Source organism: Pleurodeles waltl, chromosome 2_2 (assembly GCF_031143425.1).
Source record: "Pleurodeles waltl isolate 20211129_DDA chromosome 2_2, aPleWal1.hap1.20221129, whole genome shotgun sequence".
Classification (NCBI taxonomy): Eukaryota; Metazoa; Chordata; class Amphibia; order Caudata; family Salamandridae; genus Pleurodeles; species Pleurodeles waltl.
This window is the reverse complement of record NC_090439.1, coordinates 521,775,048-521,800,990: the sequence shown is the minus strand read 5'-3', so window position 1 is coordinate 521,800,990 and position 25,943 is coordinate 521,775,048. Positions and strand designations below refer to the sequence as shown.

The 25,943-nt window shown below is 39.2% G+C and overlaps 1 protein-coding gene across 8 annotated transcripts in view; it reads left to right on the top strand.

Annotated features, from left to right (window-relative positions):
- The window catches only part of ZNF521 (zinc finger protein 521), a 711,353-nt gene that overhangs the window by 361,242 nt on the left and 324,168 nt on the right, over positions 1 to 25,943 (top strand). For 6 of the 8 annotated variants that reach the window (XM_069220047.1, XM_069220040.1, XM_069220045.1 and 3 more), the window contains one exon: positions 24,115 to 24,199. In XM_069220047.1, coding sequence (XP_069076148.1) covers positions 24,115 to 24,199 — 85 coding nt within the window. The remainder of the gene's footprint in view (positions 1 to 24,114; positions 24,200 to 25,943) is intronic. The other 2 variants (XM_069220044.1, XM_069220042.1) reach the window with 1 other exon arrangement.

Here is a 25,943-nt window from a genome sequence, read left to right as displayed (position 1 = left end):
TATTTGGTCCTATAGCACATGGGGGTGAGGTTCGGGGGGATGTTCTGTCATGTTTTTCTCCTTTGTTCCATGGGTTTTCCCCTTTGGTGGGTGAGGATGGGAATGTGGAAGGGGGGGAGGCTTATTGAGCATGGTTCTACCTCAATGCAAGCTTTATGGTGACTGTGCAAAACTCACTGATGCTTCTTTTATTTTATCTCTTTCATTTTGTTTAAAATCCAATGAAAATTAGTTGGAGAAAAAAATCGGTGCCATTGGAATATTTAGAGGACACAATATGAGGCAATGATATTACCTAAAATTGAGGTTCTGACTTATCTGTTCTTTTTCATGTGTACCTGTTACAATCTCATAGAGAGATCTTGATTGAGGGAGCCTTGGGAGCCAGTAATAGTGACAAACATTTGGCAAGACTACTTCGCCCAGTATAATATTATTTGAGAGCTCAAACTGTGTTCATGGAGAGGTGATAAACAGCCCATTTTTGTAATAATCCATAGGCTAAAGAATATCACTTTTGATTGTAGTTGCTTGATTGCCTCACACGGAGTGATGTATTCTTTCTGCAGAAAACACTTACCTTCAATTTTGTCAGTAAACGTTTGTCTACACACAGGTTAAATAACCAAGGAAATGTAATACAAAATTAGCACACATTATAGTGAGTTCATATCATTCCTCTGATGAAGGATTTCATTTAAAATATATTTTAAGTTTAAGAATATGGTCAATAACGACTAGATCAGTATGCATTAGCATCCACTTGGATTCGTTCAAAAAAGTACAATTGTGCCTTTTTGTGTATGTTGAACTGTGCAATAGCTTAAATCCATGAGTTTCACTCCAAAACAAACAGATCCTATACAATTTTAGTGCATTAAGAAGAGACACTCAGATCTCAGTGTTTCACAAATTATTAATTGAGCACAATCTAAACCTTATGAATGTCCGTTGTATATCTTTATTTGTCACATGATCTTTGTAGCTTAGTAAACTCTTTATTACAAATGCTTTACAGTAGGGAGAATACAGCAAGTGAAATAAGTCAGGAACCTTGAGAATAATACAATTTTAGGTTGAGCTTTAATCTTGTTTAACAACTTCATTATAATCCATCTCGATCATTTATTCAACTTTGAGGTAAAATTTGCAGAATGAGGCTGGTCTGTACCTTTCCTCTTTATTTCATACTGGAAGGAAGTCCTTGTAAACATGCTTAGAAATTTATTAGGATGTCTCATTGATTCTAAAGGGCCACAGACCTGATGTAGATATTGACGGTTGGGTTACTCCGTCGCAACAGTGACGGATAGCCTGTCTGCCGAAATCTAAATCCCATGAATATAATTGGAGTTCGTTTTTGGCGGATCGGATATCGGTCACTGTTGTGGCGGTGTAGCCTGTCTGCTAATATCTAAATCAGGCCCTAAGTCCTTTATGGGACTGGTAGTGGTAACTTAAGGCAATCCAGCTGAATTATTTTGGCTGGAAGGTGACTTACTCAGTTGCTGAGAAAAACAGGTTACTCTTGAGAAACATCCACCTTCACAATTATTCAATCCAAAGCCCGCCACACCTGCCACCATCATGCCACTCAAGTGCTCATTATTTCTGTTCTTGCCATTTATCCTGATGGCAATTCCCCTTCATGGAAACAGCACAAAGCTGTAGTTAGTATTCCAGTCTCCCACTGAACCTGGCGCTAAACTCCTACATTTTTAAAGAAGATTGGTGGCAGAGCCCTGGTCAGAGGACTAGGAAGGTGCATCAGAGGTCAAACCTTACTGATGGGTAGGGAAAAAACAATGTGATAATTAATGTGAAACTAACAACATGGTACGGTTCCAAAATATTGAGTGGTAATATCACAATACACGAAAATTGTGACCAGAAGATCGACAACTAGAATACTGTGATGTAACATATATTTATGTAAGTATACTTAACTCAAAATATACATATACTTTGACAATATATGTATCTTCAACATAAGAAGATGTGGAGTTAAGAATAGTAAATATATACTTAGCAATATATTGATACCTTGAACACATTCTGATTTGTCAATACTTTGGCCTTTACATATCAATATTCTGCTATCCAAGCAACAACAGTGGTCAATCATCATTCTAAGTGAATGTTTGTACATGAAATAGAGTATGTATTTTGCTCAAGTGCATCCTGATGTGTATCCAGCATAACATCCAAGCACTTGCAAGTCATTCTACTTATTGATGAATTGGCGTTGTATATATCACTACAAACATTATTTCCCTATAAAATTTCACAATTCTGCAGTAGACTTCAACAAGTGCTCCTATAAACCTATACCATTTTGTGGAAAAGGATACTCAATATAATAATAAATAAGATTCCATACTTTACATTTTTAAAGCATTGGTGGAATGAATTGATGGAGTTTGTGTGCCATTTGCTTGTGCATATGTTTCAATATTTAGTCCCTGCCCAAATGTGCAAATACAACCTACATGTGTTGTGCCGAATCGCATGTCTTGGCCTGACGCCAGCAACTGGATTGCTCCAGCAAGGTTCCCTGAAAAACCTTAATAGCATTTTGATCAGAAAGTTCAGGGCTCCTCATCAACATAACCCATCTTCATTTGAAAGTCACACAGCAAACAGCTACTCATACCTTGAGCTACTTTATGATGAACTTTCCTGGAGTACTTGAGTAATGCAGTTCAGAAAGAGCACAAGACATAAAGGTATAGTGTAGGGCCTAAATGCTAGATGAGCATCATAATATTAGGACATTGTTCAAATACAAATCAACATAAACTGTACACCACAAAAATAAATATGTTACAATGGTAATACACAGTATTGATTCCTGAGTGTACCGTATGCAAATTAGGTACAGTTTTATTTTGGCAGGATACACCATCATTGACAACCTATGGTATGAATATTGTCACTGAATCTAGAGCATCACTTGCAAAGGAACTGTGAAAACAACACACTTAAGTGTTTAAAATAAAACACAACACACCAGGAAGCCTGAAGTCCATCTACTGTTTAATGCAAAATAGTAAGCAGCACAGCAAAAGGTCGAAGATAGTTGTCATTTCAACTGACCAAGGTTCTCACCAGAAATCTGTCAGTTAGAGCTTAGTATGTATTTGTTTTCTCTCAATACAAGTGAATGAAGCTTAACCATGTGACATGAACTTGTTATTGTTAGCGAAAACGTATATAAGGTGCAGGTGGCAGGATCTTTCCTGCAAGGAAGTGCATAAAGGCATTGAGGGGAAAATATAATCCATGTGTACAATACTATCCCCATTATTTTCAAAAAATGTTTCTTGAACTTGCCAGGTTCGGGAATGAGATTATGCTGTTAGGAAACAAGCAAGGTTCAATCCTATGCCCTATCGCTTCAGGATCTACTGGAATCACAACATTTACCATGTATTTTTAGTGTAATAAGAAGCCTCTAACCACTCTAGAGCGACATTCATATTTGGTTGAAAGTGTGGATGCATTCTGGGTTATGAAAGTGATGCTATCACTATATGACTTAGGAATATATGAATGTAATACAGATAATATTTAATTTTTCACATAAGCAACAAGCATAAAAGCATAAATACGATTCTAAGACATTTTAGGAAAACAAGAAATGGATAAAGTTAAAGGTGTAAATTAATATCTTATTAGCAATTTGAAATGAATCTTCTGAAAAGGGGGAAGGGCGATAAAACCTGTTTGTTAAGAAGACGTTTACTCTTACAGCTATTGTCAACCAAGTGTTTCAACCAATATCTCTAACAAGGGGGCTGGTGCATGTTTAATTAAAATATTTGTAGACCCTGCTGGATTTTCAGTTTGGTTAATGGTGCACTAGATAAATTTGTACTTACCTCTACCTCTGATAGAATCCTGAACTAACACTGTGAACATGTTTTGCGATTATGTTTGACAAAGACTTCAAGACATGGATGGTAAAGTAAAAACAAAAGTCACCCATATTTGATTACCAATCAGTTGTTCCTTTCAATTTCCAATCATTTTATTGATTTGGTGTTGAGTGATTGGATATGATGATAACATCAAGTATAGATCAATTTCTGGCAGGAGCAAAGCTAAATCAATAAACTGAAAACTAAAAAAGTCAATTGAGTGAATATACTGTTTATCACAGTATTATACACAATCTAGAAATACCTTGCAATCATTAGAGGGAGAAATGCTGCCACAACATATGATTTGGGGCTTACCTAAGGCAATTTTTAAGGCTAAGTGAGGATGTGAATGAAACCTATGAGGGAGACGAAACTAAGGCCATCAGTCTTGGGGCTAGTGTAAAGAACACCTGGGAAATAATGACTCACAGTGAGTCTTCCATAAGAAAGTAAAGCTATCCTACTTTCAGATTGTTGATGATCGTAATGTTTATTATTAGCGTAAAGAGCGAAGCCTTACCTTATTCAATCCAAGATGGCATTGATATTAATAATTACCAGGGACACAGGTATTAAGTGGTTGTGTGACTGCTGTGATTTTCACTTAGTTATGGATTTTCAACATTTGCTAGATAATCCATCATCTGTTGTGTCAAAAGAAATTTGTTTCTAGCTTAAATATTTTAAAAGTGACTAAAAACGCAGCAACTTGTGTTGCTGTGCAGTGAAAGACCCTTTGCAAATGTTGACTTGTACCCATTCTGTTTATTGCTAGATTTGTGTGTTAAAGTGGTACCAATGATTTGCAACCTATGCCCAGACAGTGTTTAACAAGTGTAAAATGACAATGGAATAAACTAACACTGTCACAAAATGTGCTGCCTTACCTTGCATAATTTGGTTTTCTTGCCACATACTTTAGTCAACCTTGCAACATAATTTGGCCCTCACCTACTGCATAATTCCAGTCACTTTGGTAATAACAAAATAGTGCAGCAACCTATGTTAGTTCTGTTTTTATAAGATTGTCTCAGTAGCCAACACAGATAAAAATGAAAAGGGGAAATGGTAGCAGTGGTCTCAAGGAATTCCGCACCTCCTAATGTAGGGTTAGTAGAATACAATACAATGTAAGGGGTGCTCAATAGTCAGAAATCATTATGCTACCAAATAGTGCACAATGTATGTAGAAAGTTTCCCACATATCAGAGACATATAAATGCACACAGAGCACACACAAAGTCCATTGATGGTCTGCCATATCCAGCAGGTCCAATTTATTGGTGAAAATAACTGGTCCAATGATGGTTACAGTTCCAACTTTATAAGTGATCCATTACAGAATCCAATTTGAGATATGGGTTTTGTAATTCAAGAATTCTCAAATTTGTGTGCTCTGGACGCATTTATATCTTTCGGATGAAAATAAAATGTAATAAAGTTGCTCTTTATGTCTTGAATAGATGGTTTTGCAATTGCTTGATAGGGAGCAGGTGTGCTTTATCAGATGAAGGCAATATGTAAACAATGTAATGCTTTGATCTATGTGGCTCAGTTGTGGAGACGCAAAGCAGACAGGGATGAGGTTGGAAGGCAGGGGTAGTGTGCCACCTACCATCCTTAGGTCTGTAAACACAAGAGAAATATGAGAAAAGATGATGAAAGAGTTTCCTGGGCCATTTCCCCTCAGTGCCAGGGTCTTTGGAGAGGTGGGAGGAACATCATTGAAGTGAAAGCTTTGCCTGGTGATGTCACCTGTTGAAAATACCTTGTTTTTCAGTGCTTTGACAAACAAAACAGTAAAAACCGGATTTTGAATCAAGCTATTCACATGTCAGAGCCATACATAGCAAAGTGATTTGGGGATGGTCATCAGCATATTGAAAATTAAAACCTAATTTTCATGGCATTACTCAAGATGGCACTAATTCGCAAAGGTGAATGTACACGTTTGTGTCGAGATGGTGCTGTCAGAGGCTGAAATATTGTAATGTTTAAAGCTAACCTGGAAAAGTTATTAAAAATCAAAAGAATTTTGACTTTCCTTTGTCTTTCACTAACAAAATTTAAATATTGTTGATGTTTTGGTAGAGAAGTTTAAGTACTCATGTACAATATGCTTCAACTCCCATAATACCAGTATCTTCCTCTCAGTAATCATCAGAGGGAAGAGAGTAACAAGTACTCATTTAGATTTTAGAAAGATTTGCAGAACAGCAAAACCAAGGGCCTAATTTACAAGAAAGAGAAGCACCGTCATTGATGTGTCAGATTTCCTGCTCTGACGCACATCCCCTAAAGCCACCATGGATGTGTTGTATTTACAATACAGAGATCCATGGTGCACGTTTTCACAGATGCACCAGAAATTCTGATGCATCTGTTGGTGCTAAAGTGACTCTTTGCTGAAGTTGCATAGTTAAACTGACGCAACTCCAGCAATACAAGGAAAGTCTCATTGGAAAAAGCTGTGCGTTAATTTTACGCATGGTCTGAGCAGGCGGTAAAATTTTGATGCAGTGAAGTCATACAGTGACGCAATGAAAAGCTGAAAATTTCACTGTGTTAGTTCTATGTGGCTTTTTCTGTGGGAACATCTACCCTGCATACATTATACCTGGTGCACGCATAATGTGACGCAGGGCTTTACAAACTGACACATTTGTCCCAATGCATCAGTTTGTAAATATGGAGCAGTGTAGTGCACTGCTAGCTCTGCCACTGCGTCAGAAAAAGTACACAGTGGTGGCACAAGGGGCTTATAAATGAGGCCCCAAGCATTGTGAAACAAAACAACATTACAAGGTTTGTTTTCTTAGTCCACCTTTGCATGGTTAGACATCTGAACCTAGCAAAGGGCTCAAAAGAGTTACACACACTGAGACCTTTATGGAAAGCCTCAAGGCAAAAGCAAAATATACTCTCAAACCATTGCAATATCATGTTTTTAGAGTCTTCCCCATCACCTCTTTTTCCTGATTATCCCCATTTTAAGAGAAAGACCAAATAAACTTCAAGAAATTGAGAGTCACCAAAAAGTAACGAATCATTAGACATCAGAACATTTTCTGTATCTTTCAGCGATCAAAGTGGAATTTTAACAGAGAAGTATATGATAAATCACCTAATGTTTTGTTGAAGGAAAATTCATGTTTATGAAATGAAAATGGAAAAAATTAGCAGATCAAGAAACTTATTATGTTGCATGGGATGTAAAATATGGCAACCTATAAATACTGTGCATTAAGAATGCCAGCTCACATATAAGACCCAGGCTCCTGCTGGAGTGAATAAAATCATAATTGGCAGAAAGGTAAACTAGAATTATGGTTCACAATTTTTCTGAAAATTCATTACATACTAGCTGGAGTATACTGCCAAATGGTTAATGTACTGCAAAAAAAGACTTTTGTTTCTCTTGGGAATGTGAGTTGATACTGGATACCATTGTCAGGATATCAGTTGAAATAAATATTTTGTCCTAAATATAGTTTAAAAAAGTATTGCCCCATTATAGTTATTGATAGAACATTTGCACTTACTTAGACAATACTTTTAAATGATAGTTAGGACCCAATATGTATTCTAAAGGATATTTCTGTACACAATATTCTATCAAATAATCTCAAAACAATGCTAGATAGGGGTAGTTGCAGCATGGAAATGTTGGTGAATAAAGTTTTACAATTTAACTCACTAGTAGTACCATGGCAATATTTCAGGGTCTCCACAGCATTTACTGGTGGATCTGGGTTTCTAAAAAATAATGAACATCATGTCGATCGCCTCTTCCACTGGAATACTGCAAAATGATATTAACTAAAATTAGTGGTGAAGGAGCTGGGTTTTCTATAACTTAATTGTTGGGTGTATTCATTAAATAACCCCATCACTGGTCATATGGATTTTTGTTTAAAACCAGAACAAATATGGAACAATAATCTACATCAATCCAATAACATGATAAATCATTTATGACTTTTAGTACAGTCAAAAGAACTTTGTATGAGTTAAAGAATTAACATTTTTAGGTTCTTTTAGTTTTTAAACATCTTTTTTAATAAGACTTAGGGGGTCATTCTGACCCTGGCGGTCTTGGACCGCCAGGGCCACGAATGACGGAAGCACCGCCAACAGGCTGGCGGTGCTTCAATCCCCAATCCGACCGCAGCGGTAAAGCCGCGGTCGGATTGCCGGGGCCGGCGGTCATCTGCCGTTTTTGCCCCGGCTGGGAGAATCTGCCAGGGCAGCGCTGCCCTGGGGATTCTGACCCCCGTACCGCCAGCCTGTTTCTGGCGGTTTTCACCGCCACTGGCATGGGCAGTGCAGGGGCCCCCTAACAGGGCCCCGGCCTGCTTTTCACTGTCTGCCTGGCAGACAGTGAAAAGCGCGACGGGTGCAACTGCACCCGTCGCACCGCCGCAACACCGCCGGCTCCTGTGTTGCGGCCTCATTCCCGCTGGGCCGGCGGGCGCTAACTTGGTTAGCGCCCGCCGGCCCAGCGGGAATGTCAGAATGGGGGCCGCGGAATTTTGCCCGCGTGGCGGCCAAATGGCGGTTTCCGCCAGAGTTGGAATCACCCCCTTAATCTTTTATTCATCAGCATCAGAAACTAACATAATCTAATAACTGATATTTCAATATAAGGTAAAATAATACATTTGTCAAAACAATAATAATTATTGTTATAAATAAGCAAGTTTGTTCCATTAAGGAAAGTTCCCTAATCTAAATCTATTAGAAATAAGGTGAAAATAAGAAGTCAGTTCAGATACTCTATAAAGAGTTCTGATGAGAGAAATCAGAACATAACCATAATGCCTCTGCATGTCGAGCTAGAAAGTATTCTCAACTCTTAAATCAGCAGGCAATCAATGGAAATAGGATAAGCAACCTCATTATCAGAAATCAAAGATGAATCGTGAGAGTCTGGGAAGGAATCTTGAATATCAGTTACTCTAGGAAAATGCACAATATTCTGTGTTGCAACATTTCCTTATTTTTCTTCCAGAATCCTCCAATACAATTTGAGTAAACTCCTAGGAATGGAAAAACTCCTAATTTTCCCTGACTGGCACTATAGTCTTCCGTATTCTGTAGTCCAGACTGTTGTTCTCGTGACTCATCTTTCCTGTTACCTCCTCTTCTCCCGGTGAGAAACTCACTATCAGTGGTCTAATACAAAACAAGAGCTTATTCACTAGCTAACTGAACAATTCTGTAAAATTACAATCCCTGAAGAATAGAGAGAAAAACATCAAGTGCAAACAGTGATTCGACATGAAAACAGGCTTTTGAATGTTACTATATATTTTTCTGTTAACATGTCATCAACAGTTAGGGTAACTTAAATCAGTACTTTATTTTCACATTTAGGCCTATGATATGTAAGAATGATTGCCCTCTATCGATTTTCATGTTTTAGCTTGTATGCTCATTTAAACGTAGGTGTAGGGAAGTGCCCCTTTTTGACATTGTTACCCCCCACATTTTTTTACTGGTATCTGTTGTAATTTTGATTGAAAGTGCACTGGGCTCCTGCATGTTTCTCAAATTGGCAAAAACTTTAGCACCCTCTGTAAGCTCCTAGTAAATGGTAACCCTGGTATCCATGGCCTGGGGTACTAAACAGTATTCCGAAAGGCTGGAGCATGAACTGTGCCACACTCAGGGATCCCCCACCAACCACATGACGGCTGCCATTGCAGGATGTGTGCCTTGGTGCAAACAAAAGTGAAAACACAACATGGTGCGTAGCCTGTGTGCCATGTCCCCTAATACTGCAAGCAATACATGTAGGTCAACCTTCAAGCAGGTCTTACAGCCCTAAGGCAGGGTGCAGTATATTACATGAGAGGGCATATCTGCATGAGCAGATATGCCCCGGCTATGTCTTTGTCAATTCTCAGACATAGTAAGTGACCAGGGCAGCCATTTTAAATGCATGTGGTCGACAGTGGGCAATACGAGTTCCCCAGCTACATGATGGCTTCACTGAAAATAGGGATGTTTGGTATCAAACATCGTGTATTGGTGAACCCATGCTGATGCCACTGATACCGCCGCAGTCGTAATATGGCACTCGGACCACCACATTGGTGGCGGTCCAACCGTCACCCCGACCCTGGCGGTCTAATGAGGGCCATAATTTCCCTTTTTGTTGTGTATCTAATTTTAATTTTGGTTATACCATTTTCTTCTTTTCCTCTTTTTTCTAAACATTCTTTAAAACATAATCTTCTTTATTTACACCATGAAAAATGTGAGTTCCTCTCTTCTCTTTTCTTTTCTAATGTTAAAATTAACTTCTTTTCTAAATGTCTCATTAAACAGGTTAGATTCTTCTTGTATGCTTTAACAGTGTCTATAGTTGTGGGAGATATAAGGAAAAAACTTGATTTTAATGTCTTTTGAGGATCTGTGGAAAGGATCTCACCATAATTGGAGAAATACACTTCAAATCACTCCTCTCTATAAAATAAACTAAGTAAAATACTGCAAGTAATTGCATATGAAAGTGGGACGTGATGATATGTCAATTCTTCTACAGCTGAAGAAGGTAAGTGTGCACAGACATAACAGTTTTTTGTGAACTAATTTAGAGTAAACATTTGTGGAAAACTCCTCTTTGGAGAAATCTATAAATGAAGCTTTTAATTGTGTCCTGTCTACTGTTTGAGCAGGCATTGTAGACACAGGTGTAGATCTAAGCATTTCTATTTCTGGTGTAAAAGTCATTTCAACTAAAAGGACTTTAAAACTGGTAATGCAACAACTATTAGTGTGACAACAATAACTATTCTACGCATAGCCCTGGTAAAGATACACATGTTTGTCTACAGTCAGACATTAAGTAGAAAATAGCAGCAGGCACATTCAATTTTCTGGGTTAACGTCTACTTGTGTAAATGAGCAAAACCTTTGATGATTAACCTTGCAATTATTTCATTCAGCTTATATACAAAGGTCTTTGGGAGACATCCCTAGCCCTTCTCCATCTTCTTCTAAATGTGTTATCCCTAATATTTAACTGCAATTTTGGCGCTAGGGAACTCTTCTTAATTATTTTTATTCACCTTTATTGTCTGTAGTCAGGTGTGTTTAGTTCAGTCTTAGTACCTTGTACTTTAAACAGTTTGTCAAATGTCATATCAGTTCCTTCAGTTTCTGAGTTTCCCCAAGTAGTGCTTGTTAAGTTCTTCGTTGACATTCTTTATTTCAGAAATCCTATTTAATCAATGCTGGTTTTAGTGTGTCATACCTTGGAGGTTCAAAGGTCTCAGATCTCATTTCATTAGGATTTTGACCTGATGCATTTGGCATGTTCTCTGACTTATATTTCCTTTCAAGTGCAGAATAGATGTGATAAGGTATTCTTGCTCTCTTGGATCTACTTGGTGTCTGTTGATCTTCTTTAGTTTCACTTGCACCAGTAGATTCTGTTTCTTCGATGCTGATTTGTGTATAGGTTCCACTGACACACTTGATCTCAATTGTCTCCTACCATTTGGCCATTCCAATATCCCTAGAGGTCTTTCTCTTCTCACTCTTGTTTCTTTACCTGTATCATTTGACTGCTCTTGTGATTGTCTGGTAGTTCCTTTATCATCAACTCTCAATTTTTCTTCTTCAGTGAGGGTTTCCAAACCACTTTGCAAGATTTCAGGAACTTGTACCGGTGCAAGATTTTGCTGTACTTCACCCCCCTCTGGTAATTCTTGAGGCACTTACACAGGTGTTCTCGAATTTGGCCCAAAAAATGATTTCTTTGTATGGACACTTTACTCTCTGGATATGCAAGGCATGCACCCAATTATGTACCATGGCAAATTTGACATCAGTGTTGGTCAAGAAGACCTGGTACGGGCCTCTCAGCCTCAGTTCCAAGCAGGTTTTTCGTACATGCTTTTTTGCTTGGGCTAAGGTCGTGGCACTGCTCTTGATTTGGTGTGGCAGTGGCAGCTCCAGTCTGAAAAGAAACAGAATGCACCACATCCGCTAATCCTTGACAATAATCAAGTATTATGTCATTAGTGATGTTTACAAGAATATTTGCAGGCACAACAGGCAGTCTCATAGCACAACCCATGAGGATTTCTTGTGGTTATAATCTTGTTCTCCTGTCAGAGGTGCTTCAAATACTCATCAAAACCTATGGTAAAGCATCTGGCCACTTGAGTGAAGTAAATGCACACACTTTGGCCAATCGAGATTTCTATGTGCCATTCGACTGCTCAACTATCCCCAAAGCCTCTGGATAATAGCTACAGTGCAATCTGTGTTACACCTGAAGAGCCATACACAGCATTCTAAGTACCTCACTATTGAAATGGGTCCCTCAATCTGATTCCAGAGAAAGCTTTCAGTATCAAAAATGTGGTGCCCTCATCAGATTCATTTGTATATTCTTTGTTAAATATGCATACCATAAGTGCACAATACTGTGTTACTTCATCAGCTTATCAGTTTCCAACTATGACATAGTCATTGCCGTTTTTATTAGCCGCACATTTTACTATTGCAATCTCATTTTACTATTGCAATCTCTGGAGGCAACTGCAAAGCCTACAATATGTCCATATTTCTGATTGGGGAGTCAGATAATGTCATAATTCCCCTCTGTAACCATAACTGTCAAAATCATGGCCCACCCAAGTCCAGAAAAATATACCTGTACATATAGTCACTCCCAATTGAGCTGAAAGAGAGCAAGCTTTTGCACGTCAAAGCTAGGAAGCTTCTATCACTATCTGAATTGTGCAGACAGCATACGCTGCTCTCAAAGTTCCCTCATTTTCTTGTAAAAATGAGCTATCCACAGAAATTGCAAAGCCAGGCGCATCAAGAGATTCATTCTAAATGTCTGATCTTGGCTTGCTGCATAAATCTGTAACATTGAGGCAGTCGTGTTCTACTTCATATCCATCAATTTCACTTTCAAGCAGCAATAACAATGTAGCTGGATTGAATGTTTGACAGGTCTTTAAAACAATATTTTTGGCTGCAAGTATTTATTGTTCATATTTTGTAAGTCTGCTGTTTGTCAGATATTGTGTTTTTGTACAGGTGAGCAATATTTCCACAAAGTGAGGGATCATCACTATAGGAGGATGTCCCATCACTATGCTCTCACATTTATCAATAACACCAACTGCCACAACTGCTTTAAAGTAGCCAGCCAGTCTTGTAGCAACAAGGTCAATAGAGGTTGAAAGATATGCCACAGGTTCTTGAGAGTCTTCATGCAACTCAGTAAGCACTGGGAGAGCTCAACCCTCTCTATTCCTGCAAAACAAGGTGAACATTTTACTGTAATCGGGCATTTCTAGTGCCAGGGCATGATAGAGACTTTCTCTCAGTTCGAATAATGCTATCAAACAGTCATTGTCCTGTGGAAGTGGATCAGGCACATCTTTGTGAGTCACTCTCAGTAAAGGCTTGGCAACCAAGGAAAAGTTTGGTCTCCACTGTCTGTAGCAGCCACCATTCCCAGGAACGTTCTGACTTATCTCTGACTTCTGAATAGGTTCATCTTCCAGAATTGTCTCTATTCTCTACTGTGACACCTTTCTCATTCAATTTTCAATGAGATGTCCCAAATAAAGGACTTATTTTTTACATTGTTGCTATTTGCTCGGGGACACCTTGTGTCCATTCTCAGCCAGATGATTTAGAAGACCAACAGTGCCACAAGCAGGTCTTCAATGTTCTGTAAAAGAACTCAATTGCAAGGCATCGGAAGAGTCCTAAAATTATTTTGCAAGATCTGATGAAAAATGTAAGTACTTTTTATATGGTCTTGTGGAACTCTGCATCATGCCAAAACGCTATCTCTAAATACTAATGATAACAAGAAATGACTCTCCTTATGCAACAGGATACAGAAAAAGTCCTGACAGAGATCCACAATGGTGAACCATTCTGCAATTCAGGGAATTTGAAAAAGTATTGTTGCTTGATTCAGTACTTGGGTACAACATGAAACAACTATGTTGTTAAATTGTAGAAGTCCTGTACAATTCTATATTTCCCATTGGGTTTTTGTAAACTCATATTAGGTGAATTGCAAGGACTTCTGACTATATCTTTCAAACTCCCCTTTTTTAGTATGTTTTCAATTGCTTGTATTATTCTTGCCACTGTCTCTGGTGTTAGATTATAAGGTGGTCTTCCCAGAAATTTCACAATTGGTTTTATTGTGATTCGGGCTGGTTCTACACCTTTGATTAGTCCGATATCATTCCCTGAAAAGTCCAGTACTCCTGATTCTACAGTATCTCTCAGATAGGGAGGTAAATCCTCTACCGTTATTACAGGATATAATCCAACAGCTGTTCTTGTAAGGCCATTTTAAATTCTACATCTATGTGTGCAGCTAATAGTGAAATTTAATTTACACAAGAGATCCCTCGCTAGTAAATTTACAGGACTTGAATCACATGAAACAAATTGATGGTCCCACACAGATGAACATATTGTTAGCTGAACTTTCTTTGAAACAGGATTATTTGTTTGTTTATTTGTAACACCTACAACTTGGATCTTCTTTCCTGAGAGGGGTAGGTCAGGGACTTCTACTGTTTTAACAGTAGAACAGGCAGCTCCTGTGTCGACGAGAAATTACACCTGGTGGCCATTCATCTCTCCTTCTACTAATGGTCCACTTTTGTCTACCTTTAAGACTGCACCAAGTAGGCAATCTTCCTCCTCCCATTGGCAATTGTCAGAATCAAAACTCTCATTCTCTAAAATGGGGTAACTGTTGAAATGTGTTCTGATTTTGGAATGATTGAATTTGCTCTCAATACTTTATTCATATTGAATCTGGAATTTCCCATATTCTGTGGGGCCATGGGAGCTTGTGGGACCTGCATCATAGGAACTAGCAAATGTGTTGGCAGATTAATTAATTTGACTGGAACCTGAACAAGAACATTTTGCATTTTTGTTTGATTTACCCCTGGGATTCGCCCATCACCACTCACTCAATTTGGATTCTGTCTACACTCTCTCTTCCAATCCCCAAACATGTTACAATAGTGATACGGAGTTGATTTCTTCAGCGTTGCAATGTTTACTCCTGAGTTTAGACCAGCGGGAAAACCCTGACCTCTACCCTGTGGAAAACGAATTCCACCTTGCACAATACGACCACCAACCAAAAAACCTACAACCAGCGTACCACCTACCTTTCTTTCATGCAATTGATTCTGAAATACCTTCTGGGATAGCTTAGTTTGCCCCAGCACAAACTTCTCTTTTAAGTCTCCTATGCTTCATTTCTTGCTAGTCTCCTCAGTATTTTGCAGACTTCAATATCTCATCTATAGGTTTTGTCTGGCAAAAAAATCACATTCCTTTGTATATGCATACTGATCTCCTGTCGCAACCCAAGAACGAACTGTGACACAAAACTTCCCATATCTCACTTTTTAGGATTTTCTTGTCCACTCTGCTGTTTAAACACCTGCAACAATCATTTATAATAAGTATGCACTGATTTTATTTCTTCTTGGGTACTTCTATTGATCTTTAACACATTGATATCCCTCACTGTAACTTTTCCTTACAAAAAGGAATCACCTCATCATACTTAAGCCCTCATTATGACTACGGCAGTCTTTCACACAGACTGCCGAAGCCATGGGTGCCAGAAGACAACCAGTGCTGATGATCTTCCGACTGCCATATTACAAACACTGAGTGATTTCCACCACAATTTGGGTGGAAATCCTTCAGCGGTCATGCTGGCAGTCGGCAGTGCAAAGGCGCATCCACCACCATCATGCCATGCCAATAGGACCCCTCTGATGTATTACGAGCAGTGATATGGCGTGGCGGTGTCCTGATGGTGGGGCGCTGCTTTCAGTGGAAGTGCCGGGTCCCGTTTCCTGGCAGACGACCTCCTCGTCAGACAAGGTAAGTCGATCATCCGACAGGCGAGGGGGTGGGAGGGTGGGAGTTCTTGTGTGTGTGAGTAGGTGTATGTCTGCATGTGTGAATGTAAGTGTGAATGTGTGTGTGATTGTTGAAGTGAGTGCGTGTTGGAATGTAAGTGTGAATGCGTGTCTGTTGGAGCGAGTGAATGAGTGTATGTATGCGTGTTGGTGAATGCCTGTATGTATATGTGTTGGTGAATGCATGTATGCAGGGCGCCTGTGGGTGTGTGTGCGTGTATTACCGAAAGGGGGGTGGTGGAGGCGGGTGCTGTCATGGAAGGGGGGATGAGGGAGGGGGTGCTGTCACGGAAGGGATGGTGTTGTCATGGAAGGGGGGTGAAGGGGGAGGGGGTGCTGTCATGGAAGGGGGGTGCAAGGTATTGTAGTTACAGGGGGGGGATTGGGGGAGTCGTCTGCCAGCGACAGGAAATAAATTTCCTGTCACCGGCAGCCATTCTGCCAGGTTTTCGTGGAGGTGCTACCACCATAGAAACCCTGGTGGAAAGCTGACTCATGATACGTGGAGGTGCTGTCCTCTGGCCTGGCTGCCCTACCGCACCGGCAGTACCAGTGGAGATGTGGCGGTTTGGCAGTGAGACTGCTGCAGCATCCCTGGCAGTCGTAATGAGGGCCATAGTCTTTATGACAGGTGAAGGTGCACAAGTATGTACATCTCTTGGAGGCTGAGTACGTGGCCATTGCACAGCTATCTTACATTCAGTCCACAAATCACTAAGTATCACAATATCAAAAAAGTATTCAGGTCTATCCACAAAACTTTCAAACATGGTACATACGTATACCCTATACCTGGTACCTCCTTCATATAAAATGTTAAAACCTCATCTTCATCTAGGTGTACTGGTGGTGCCTTAACATTTGCTTCTATAGCATCTGATTGTTTCTTCTTCTTCTTCTTTCCCTTTGTCTTTGCCCACTTTCTGTCTGACATTCAAAATCGCTCCATGTACACATGCACTTTACCGATTCCGCAATATGTAATTTCATTCCTGAAGGCCGCATTGTCACAATAGCTTCATCATGTAACTGGGCTCCAAAGCTTTTTTGTAAAGGAATCCACTTCATATTTTCTTACCAATTCAATTAATTTCTCATGGGTGGCAGCCAAACAGCTTGTGATTTGTTTACACAGATATATCAATTTATTTTCCATGCACTAATTAAAATGTGAAATGTCTAAGCATCCTCTAATAATTTATTTTTATTCCACCTTCAGTTTTGATACATCTACAGGCATTAACTTTCCTGGCTAGTAGATGGATTCTTCACACCATGGAGGAAAAATTCCACCATGAAACAACCCTGTTTCTCCCTGTGCAATAGGGCCTTTAAAGACAATCCTTCTCCATTCTCTTAAAGATTGAACCTTTTGTGGTGCGGTCCAGGCAACAATTTGTGAATATTGTGATATTGGAGTGAACTCTGTTATAGATACTCCTCCTTCCACACCTAGAAAAGTAGGATTCAGTATAATATTTATTGGTGCAGTTCCTGCAGGCATCCCTAACAGTTGAGCTGATACCACATGTGTTACTAGTGCTGGAATAGTCACTATGAAAGCAGTAACACCTGGAGCTATTACAACAGGGGTTGCTTCAGAAGGTACAGTTGCAATCAGAACTACTGGAAACAGTCTCTCAATCTGAATTGTATTCTGGTCAACATGGGATGTAGCCACTGTAGCAGTGGTACCACAATCTACAATGTTTGTAAGAGCCACGTACGGAGGTTGTCTTAAGGACATTAAAGCATCTGAAATGCCATCCACTGAATTGCTATCAGTGTCAGTTTTCCTTACAGCATCCTCATTATCATGTCCATGTTTCCAATTGTTTTTAGTCTTTTCAATACTTATAGCTGGGTACATTCTAGCACCTTCATCCGATTGAGCCTCTGCATAATTTTGCCCAGCATGTTTTGCTCTATTCTGGTTCTTCTACTTCTCTTTGGCATGTGCTGCTCACTCCCAAGCATTCAATGCTTCATACTGTGTGGGCCTAAGAGGTGATTTCATTTCATATATTTTTCTCTCAAGTTTTCAATAATCTTTAAAACAAAAGTTCCATATTGTGGACATTTGAATGGTCCTTCATTTTCAGTGATCTTACACCATTGACAACCTAGCAAACATGGAGCCCTACATTTGTCACCATATAATGAGCTAGCGTACCTTCCGGAGGAGCCTCTTCACCCTCCCAAACTGAGATTCATACATCAGCCCTCATCAAATCTCTGAGAGTCTTACAATATTTAATGATCACAAAATTCAACAATAAATGAACAGTAATCAAATTGTAAAAATTGTGTGTTCTTGTTCTATTTACAATCCTGTCACACATTTCTCTGCTCAAACCTATTGCAAATTTTTACTTGATGGCTCGTCAGCAAATCTCAGTGTGGCAGTTCACACCAACTGACCTCTCCCAACGAGACAGACTATGACATAATTCTTCACTCCTTGCAGCGGTTAACCCTCCTTTACAAATTTGCCTGCAATGCAACTTCTGTTATGTTGCAAGACAAATGAATATATTCATCCAGCCTTTAGCCCTCAGTTTGCATAGGTTTACCACCATCTTGTGAGTCACATGTATTGTTAACTAAATGCTATTAGGTTCCTCATGCTACTATCGAAAGTCACTGATGAATTATGTAGGAAGTGCAGCACTGCCGAGTTAGGTTTCCAGAAAGACTTTACCCTGTGCATATGGCTATAAGTCAGTCTGTTGGTATAGATGGGTTGCATTGAGAGATAAGGCCTTGGCCCTTCACTGCAAGGGTAATGGTACTGAAGGAGGTATTGTGGGCAATGGTAACCCCGTTTGCCACATTTTGTTTTATCACAGCCTAAGTCCACCAACGCAGAATTACAATTAACTATAAACCATGACTCAAATATCTACATACTTTTCAGAATCAAATCAAAGTTTTAGAAAATTCTTTAGGGGCTGAGTAGGTGTTTATGAGAAGAGTCTTATTTAATATTTTGTTCCTCTTCTTAGCCTTTCTGCTGTCAATGTAGCCAGTTTGCAGGACAAACATATCCCGGTGCTGGATTTTTTTATGCACATATTAGATATACATAGTGGGGGGCGCTTCATAGGGAAAAATGTTTCCCAATGGAGAAGGGCCTTCCCTAAATATAGGGGTGTTCCTTTTCCTCACCTCCACTGGCCTCTCACTCCCCGGTTTTCTTTGCTTTCTTTCCGTTCTCTTCCCTTTCCTTTCCTTTCTTTTCCTCGGCTTTTGGAAGGTAGTTCGTCCTCCTTTTATGCATTTCAAGGATGGGAAACTGCCTCATACCTTTGTAGAATACCCTAAAGCATGTATGTTTTTGAAGTTCACTCTACTTTACATAGCAACGTCCATATCCAAATATACCTTAAATCATCTGCTGACGACTTGAAAATCTGCCACAGGTTTTACCACTGTAATTGTGCTATTCTCTTTAAGACTTCCAATATCCTCATTCTGGGAATTACAATGTTGAATTTTGAAACTCCAGTGTTTTGTGCATCTAAATGCCCTTGTGTGCACACAAACCTTTGAGAATTAACCACATGGAAAATATGCTCCATGTGAAGAATCCTATCCTCTAATTTCTCTGAGAAAGTGGAGGTCTTTGCAGCTCTTTTCCATGCTCATTACACTCCCTAGGTCTACTTGAGATGGATGTAAGTTTATTAGTGAAAAGCATTGCACATGTTTGTGTTACTCAAAAGGTAATTACTTTGTGGAAATTCACTATGTGTGCAATGACAACTTGTATGACATGACAATTGAGAACACCCATTCTCCAGTGCCACCTTACTCTTACATCAGCAGAAAATTCTGGGACCCACAGGTGTATTCTGCAGTTGTAACTGATTACTACATAGTCAAAAACTGGCAAAATAACTAATATTCATATTCACCGCTACCATCTAGAGAGACCTTAAGGTTTCAAGTCTGAATCCTTCAAACCAGACTCATCTTTCTAGCCTTCTGAAGTCAGTAAATTGTGCACGATTAAATTGACTAACAGGAACAGCTATTTTATTCAGCGTTTATAAAATGGCATGTGTTCTATGAAGTATCAGATCAAAAATGGTTGTCATTATTATGTATTTTCAATCAGAATATTCTGCAGATCGTATTTCTGGTACTCAGAATTTTTAATTCCCTGGTGCAGATACCACTTTATGTGAACATAAGAGTGAGAATTAGGTGAATACCAAAGAAGTACAATGGGTGAGCCCAAGGTAGGGAGAAGTAGTCACAGTTATTTTTCTTTGAAATATTTTTGTATCTCATATTAGAAAGTGGGAATGTGGACTTGGTTCAGTGACTGCTTCTAATATCATGCTGTTTAACTTATTTAATTACTGACTAGGTTCAACAGAGTTTTGAAAATTAAATCCTGCTGAATTCCAAAGGTGTGCTAAACAGACAGATGACGTTTTGACCCAAAGGGTAAAATCTTGTGCCCTTTTGTTCCATTAACAGACAAATGCACCATACTTTGGCACTTGTCTTTATCTTTTTTCAGTTACATTTTGGCTAAGTTGTATATTTTGTATTAACAAGCTTGTGCAAAGAATGATGTATGCTGCCTATTTGAAAGTCCAATTGAGAGTCCATTGCAAATCCTCGGCATAAACGTGTCTACCTTTAGCAAGTAGAAGACAATACTGTGGGTGGAGATATCATGTACTTGGACACATCACCACAAAAATAATGATTGGAACAATCCAATGTAGAATGACTGATTTTAGTTCTTTCGTGTTTCTAGAAAAATCGAATTACTTCGTATTGATGCACATATATTAGCTGTCTATGCACATGTTTAAAAATGCCTGGTAGCTATTGACATATGCAGTCATTTCTGTGTTAGGTTTCACAGTCTGCCTGTTATGCCCCTTTTCTGAGGATAGGGGGTATTTCCTTGACTCAATAGATACCACACCCCACACACAGGGTTATTACTTGCATTGTCCAGATAAAAACATCAACTTTATCAGTCCATTAGTAATTGGAGTATCAGTATATGATTCAGAAATATTGATCAAACATTAACATACAGGCTGTGGGTGTTGAAGGTAGTGTGAGTGCTATGCAGTTCCTCCTAAGATAATAGGAATGCATATTAGGACAACAGAACTTCAGAATGTGGGGGACTAAGTCCATCCACACCATCAAGAGCTGTCAGCCAAATTCCTGGATAGCTCACAGTGCCTCACTTTGACCCCTAACCTTACCGGGTGGAAGGTGATTGTGGCACCCTAAACATGACACTCTATCTCCCAAAGAAGTCATGGAAACAGAGCTTACACTTTTGTGATATAACTCATGCATGCCCGGGGAAAATCACAAAAGAGATTTGAGCTCAGTTTTAAATACATTTATTGAAACAATCGTAGTCTTGCATAGAGAGAATAAGCTGTGATAATTAGGCACATGAAACAAAGCAAAGTAACCAGCATTATGAACATTGTAAAGAGAATGAACAATCCAACTATGGTAAAAGATTTGTTGGTATTCCTACATAACCCTAAACCTATACTAACAGCATACCCTCTGCCGCTGCCTGATCTAAGAGGTTAGTTGTAGTCCCCATACCTGTAGAACAGCATCATGAGTCAGCCTGTAGTACGGATGGCAATCCTTCTGGGAAGCTGGTAGATTAGTGCCAGCAGATCTGCATGTCGAACACAGTATTCATCCCAGAACGGTTGTGGCTGGAGTGCCCATCTGCCCCTTCCGGGTTAGTAAATCATTAATATAATCAAAGCAACACTTTGTTAGGGGCACAGCTCTGATGCCATGACATGTCTAGATGTTAGGAGCTGTCTCCAAACAGGCAACGCAAGCGCTAGGATATTGTGTACTGTGTTTCTAGCCTTGAACAGAATGTACTGATTATATGTTGAGAAAAGACTAACTAAAACAAGCAACTCCTACAATATATTGCTAGAATAATATCATGCAAGCAAAATGTGTAAAATGTCACTGCTAAAAAGCACTGCAGCTACAATGTGTAAAATATAAAATATAAAACAAAGCTAAAAATGGGGAACCAACTTAGGTACAAAAGGGTCACAATACATGAGAGAATGCTGTGTTCCATGGTCACTGGCTGGTTTCAGCGGCTAGGAAAGAGGAGAATGAATAAGTGATCCTAGTGGGATGTTTCAGCGTTACAGTATCCTGAAACATGACTACAGAAGATGTTTAGATAGATGTGCATTTGCAACTGTTATCTACAACTATTCATGCCTTATACTGTGGACACTACATTGTATCCTGGTTCATGTGAGATACATGGCATTTCAGCATTTGAGCAATGCAATTTGCCGTACTGTTATAACCTGTTTTCTAGGTTAAAGCTACCTGCCTCATATAGAACGTTGAGCAGCGTTTTGATTAACTCATTTAAATGTAGTTTTCAAGAACTAAATCAGTCGCTAAGTTCCTAAAGTGAAGAAAAACTTTACAAAATCTAGTTAAAAGAAAAAATGGTTTGACATAACGAAAGCAAACAAAACATTTTGCCTGGCAATGTTACCTTGAGCGTTCGTTACTTTCTACATAAAAAGTCGGCACTATTTATTTGAGTATGTGCATCTTTAATCTGCTACCTATAATTCTGCTAGCATGCATCAAGTGAGGAGGACTAGCAACGTATTGTTGTGTTGTACTTCTTATTGGGCAGCATTTGCTTTCAGCCAGTTAAACCACTATCCACAAGCAAAGCTGTTGATGGTTTGATTGAGTAGCCTTCCCAGAGATGTCCCTTCTCACAATGCTAAATGAATCTCCACTCGTTCCAGGCTTCTGTTAATTCTACTTGGGTCTCAAACTCTTATCACCACACCATGGCGATTAAAAACAGGTCTTGGGCTACATTCATTAATTTATCAGCACAACGCAGAATGACAACCAAAGTTGTTGTGCTGCATTACAAAATGGGGAGAAGGCAGCACGGAACCAGATATATTGGAAAAATGACCAACTGCTGCTCTCATCACCTCTGCTGGTCCACAGGCAGGCTACCTAGCGTCAAATACAACTTTTGCACCATGATGCAGAGGTGTGTTATAGCATAGAATTTGTACTGTATATATACCCTTCTAATGCAAAATTGTATGACCAGACAAACATTCCACACATTGCATGTGTGTTGTACAGTGCACCACCCATGCAATGTATGGAATGTTTAGAGTCTACTCTGAAAGGAGGTGTTATATTTTGATGCAAATAATGTATGGCTTTGTTAATAGATTTGGCTTTGCATATAGAAGTGTTTGGGCACTTGTGCTAATCTGCCCAAGTTACACCCAAGATATAAATGTTACCACATTTTCCCAACATTTTAGCACTATATGCCATTTTCTCATGATAACGTCACACTTTTGTGGTAATGTGATGCAGTATTCTTTAATCATTCAATAAATGTTGTGTTGTTGCATTACTCAAAATGTGAGTAACTTAATGCTTAATCTAAGTCGACAGTTGAAGGTGATACCCAAAGACCTTCATTTTTCAGAACTCAGACTGATTTATGACCAACATACTTTGCAGGAGAACGAAAGAGAGAAAGAGAAAGAAAAGGAGGCTGTGGGGTAGAGAAAAACAGGAAAATAGTGACAACAGCTGAAAACAGGGATAAAAAAAGAACCTGCAAGAGTGAGATAAAGGAGCAAGGAGCTTATAGAGGTGGAAGAAAGAGAGTTGAGGTGAGGCAGAACCATGAATAGGCAGCTTTGATATTTGGCAACCCTGATATTCCGTAGCACTGGCAGTGGGATTCAGGAAAAACTTTGCTCCTGGCACTTATCCTTTTACGAATAAGCGTTATGTTACCCACATAAATAAGTGCTTCTTTGATTACCGCGCATTTATAGTAGTACCACAACAACTGAAGGAAAGACTGATGTATTTACCTTTTCCCCTATTGTAATCCATTTCTGGTTCCCAATTTTCAGTTCTGTTTCAACATCAGGCCCCATAATTCAAAGCATACCTATTGTAATGGACGTCTTCATATTCAAAACATACCTGCATTCTATAGCATAATGCATTGTGTGAGCATAGATGAGCATTTCGTAGATTGCTTAGGAGCTGCTAACAGCTCAAATGTCACATTCCTTTCTGTATACTACCTTTACTGCAAGGGTTACATACGAGACATGACTTGTAAGAACATTACTCTACTTGCTGAATTATAACCCTGTCTCTCATCTTACATTTAGAAGAAGACATACCAGTGCATCAAGTGCCAGATGGTTTTCTACAGTGAGTGGGACATTCAGGTGCATGTTGCAAACCACATGATTGGTAAGTGAAGCTTTGCCTTTCTTTTTGTATTTTAAAATGCAGTGTTATAGTTCCATCATTTCACATATCCTATCAGGTCAGAGTTCGCTATTACATTTTATTTTTACCTGGCGGTATTTTTCTAGGCACGATTGAGTTCTCCTATGTCTTATTAGATCTGATTAAACATGTGCATGTTTTATCCTCTGCAAGGGCAGGTTTAAACTTCTGCAGAGAATTAAGCCCATTGCCAATTGAAACAGAGGCAATTAACAAATTAAACGTCCAATCATTTTTGCATTATTGAAAGCAAACTAGCAGGAATAGCTAATGGCCTGGATGCTAGCTTTTTAAGTAGAGTTGTAGACAGGCTTTAATTTGAGGAGTTATGGTAATGACACTGCTGTGTGCTGCTCCAGCACATTGATACCCGAATCAAAACTGGCAAGGGCTTGTCATTAGCAGCCTATAAATAATGCAAGCAGAAGCTATTAAAGGAGCTCCCTGCAATTGTGTTTCTTGAAGAATCTCAGATCAGAGGCACATTTCTGTTTTCATTGAGTGGTTCTTCAAAGCTCACAGTTCAGAAATACTATGATTGTGACAGCAAGAGACTTTGTCACCGCCCAGCAGCCTTTTCCGGAGTTTGCTTCATTTTTGCAATAAGAACATTATACCGCAGCTTGTTTAGCGTTCCCCGTGTTTTCCTTTGGCTTTCCTATATTTGTTTCTGAATCTGTTATCTACAACTGAAGCAACCTTCACACTTCGACATGGCAGCCAACGAATCATTCTGTTCCAAGTTGAGGAACCCCTATTCTTAGACAACTTTGTATCAGGATGCCATATCTGGATGTTAAAATGCAATACAAAAGGACCCCAACAAATTTCCCTTTTGCATTATTATGTTTTGAGTCAGAAACAGACAAAGGGCCCATCAAGATGGCCTGCTCTCCAGCCTATGGCATCACCTACACTAGGGGGTGTCGAGTATAGATCCAGGAGGGCCAGATCCATGCCCTATTTTTCAACAACCACTATGTAGCTGTTTTCCATTTAAATTCACTGAATGTACACCTTTTGTGTGTGCATTCTGAAATACTGGCCTTGTAGAGTTTTACATTGGACAACTTTAGCAAGGGACCTTACCTTGTCTTTGGTTTTACGTTCAGTCTCCCTGCACTCTTACCTCTCATTGTGTTTTGTAGGTTTCTCATCATTCCAACTGTTTACAGCACACATCATTTAAACATACGATAGTTTCTTACTTAAGATTTGGTTTTTAAGTTATCCTCTTCCTCAGTGCCAAAGAGAAGGCCAGTATCTCGGCTTGCGCATCATTAATGTCAGTCAAACAACCCCCCACACATATGAGACTCTGCTACTTAAGGACACAGTCGGATTACCACATAGTACCCATTTTTGTTGTCAACACAATTTTCCAATTTCAACCTAGTCGTTAGAGAAAGTCAGTTCCACTTTTTGTTTTGTGTTATCTGCAAAAGCACATCTTCACGAGATGCTGTGATTTTCATATTTTGAACTATTTTCATAGTTAGTTTCAGGAGGCACTGAAATCGGATTAAAGGGGCGGAATCAACCATTTCTCTGGAACAAATGATGACTTGCTTTCAAAATAATCCTATCTGTTCCCTTATCGTTTTGGTGCATGTCGATGTTAATTCTAACTATTTTGACAAGCTCAGTTAAACATGTAAATCAAATATGTATTTCACTGGCTAATTGCATACTCGTGCAACCTAAA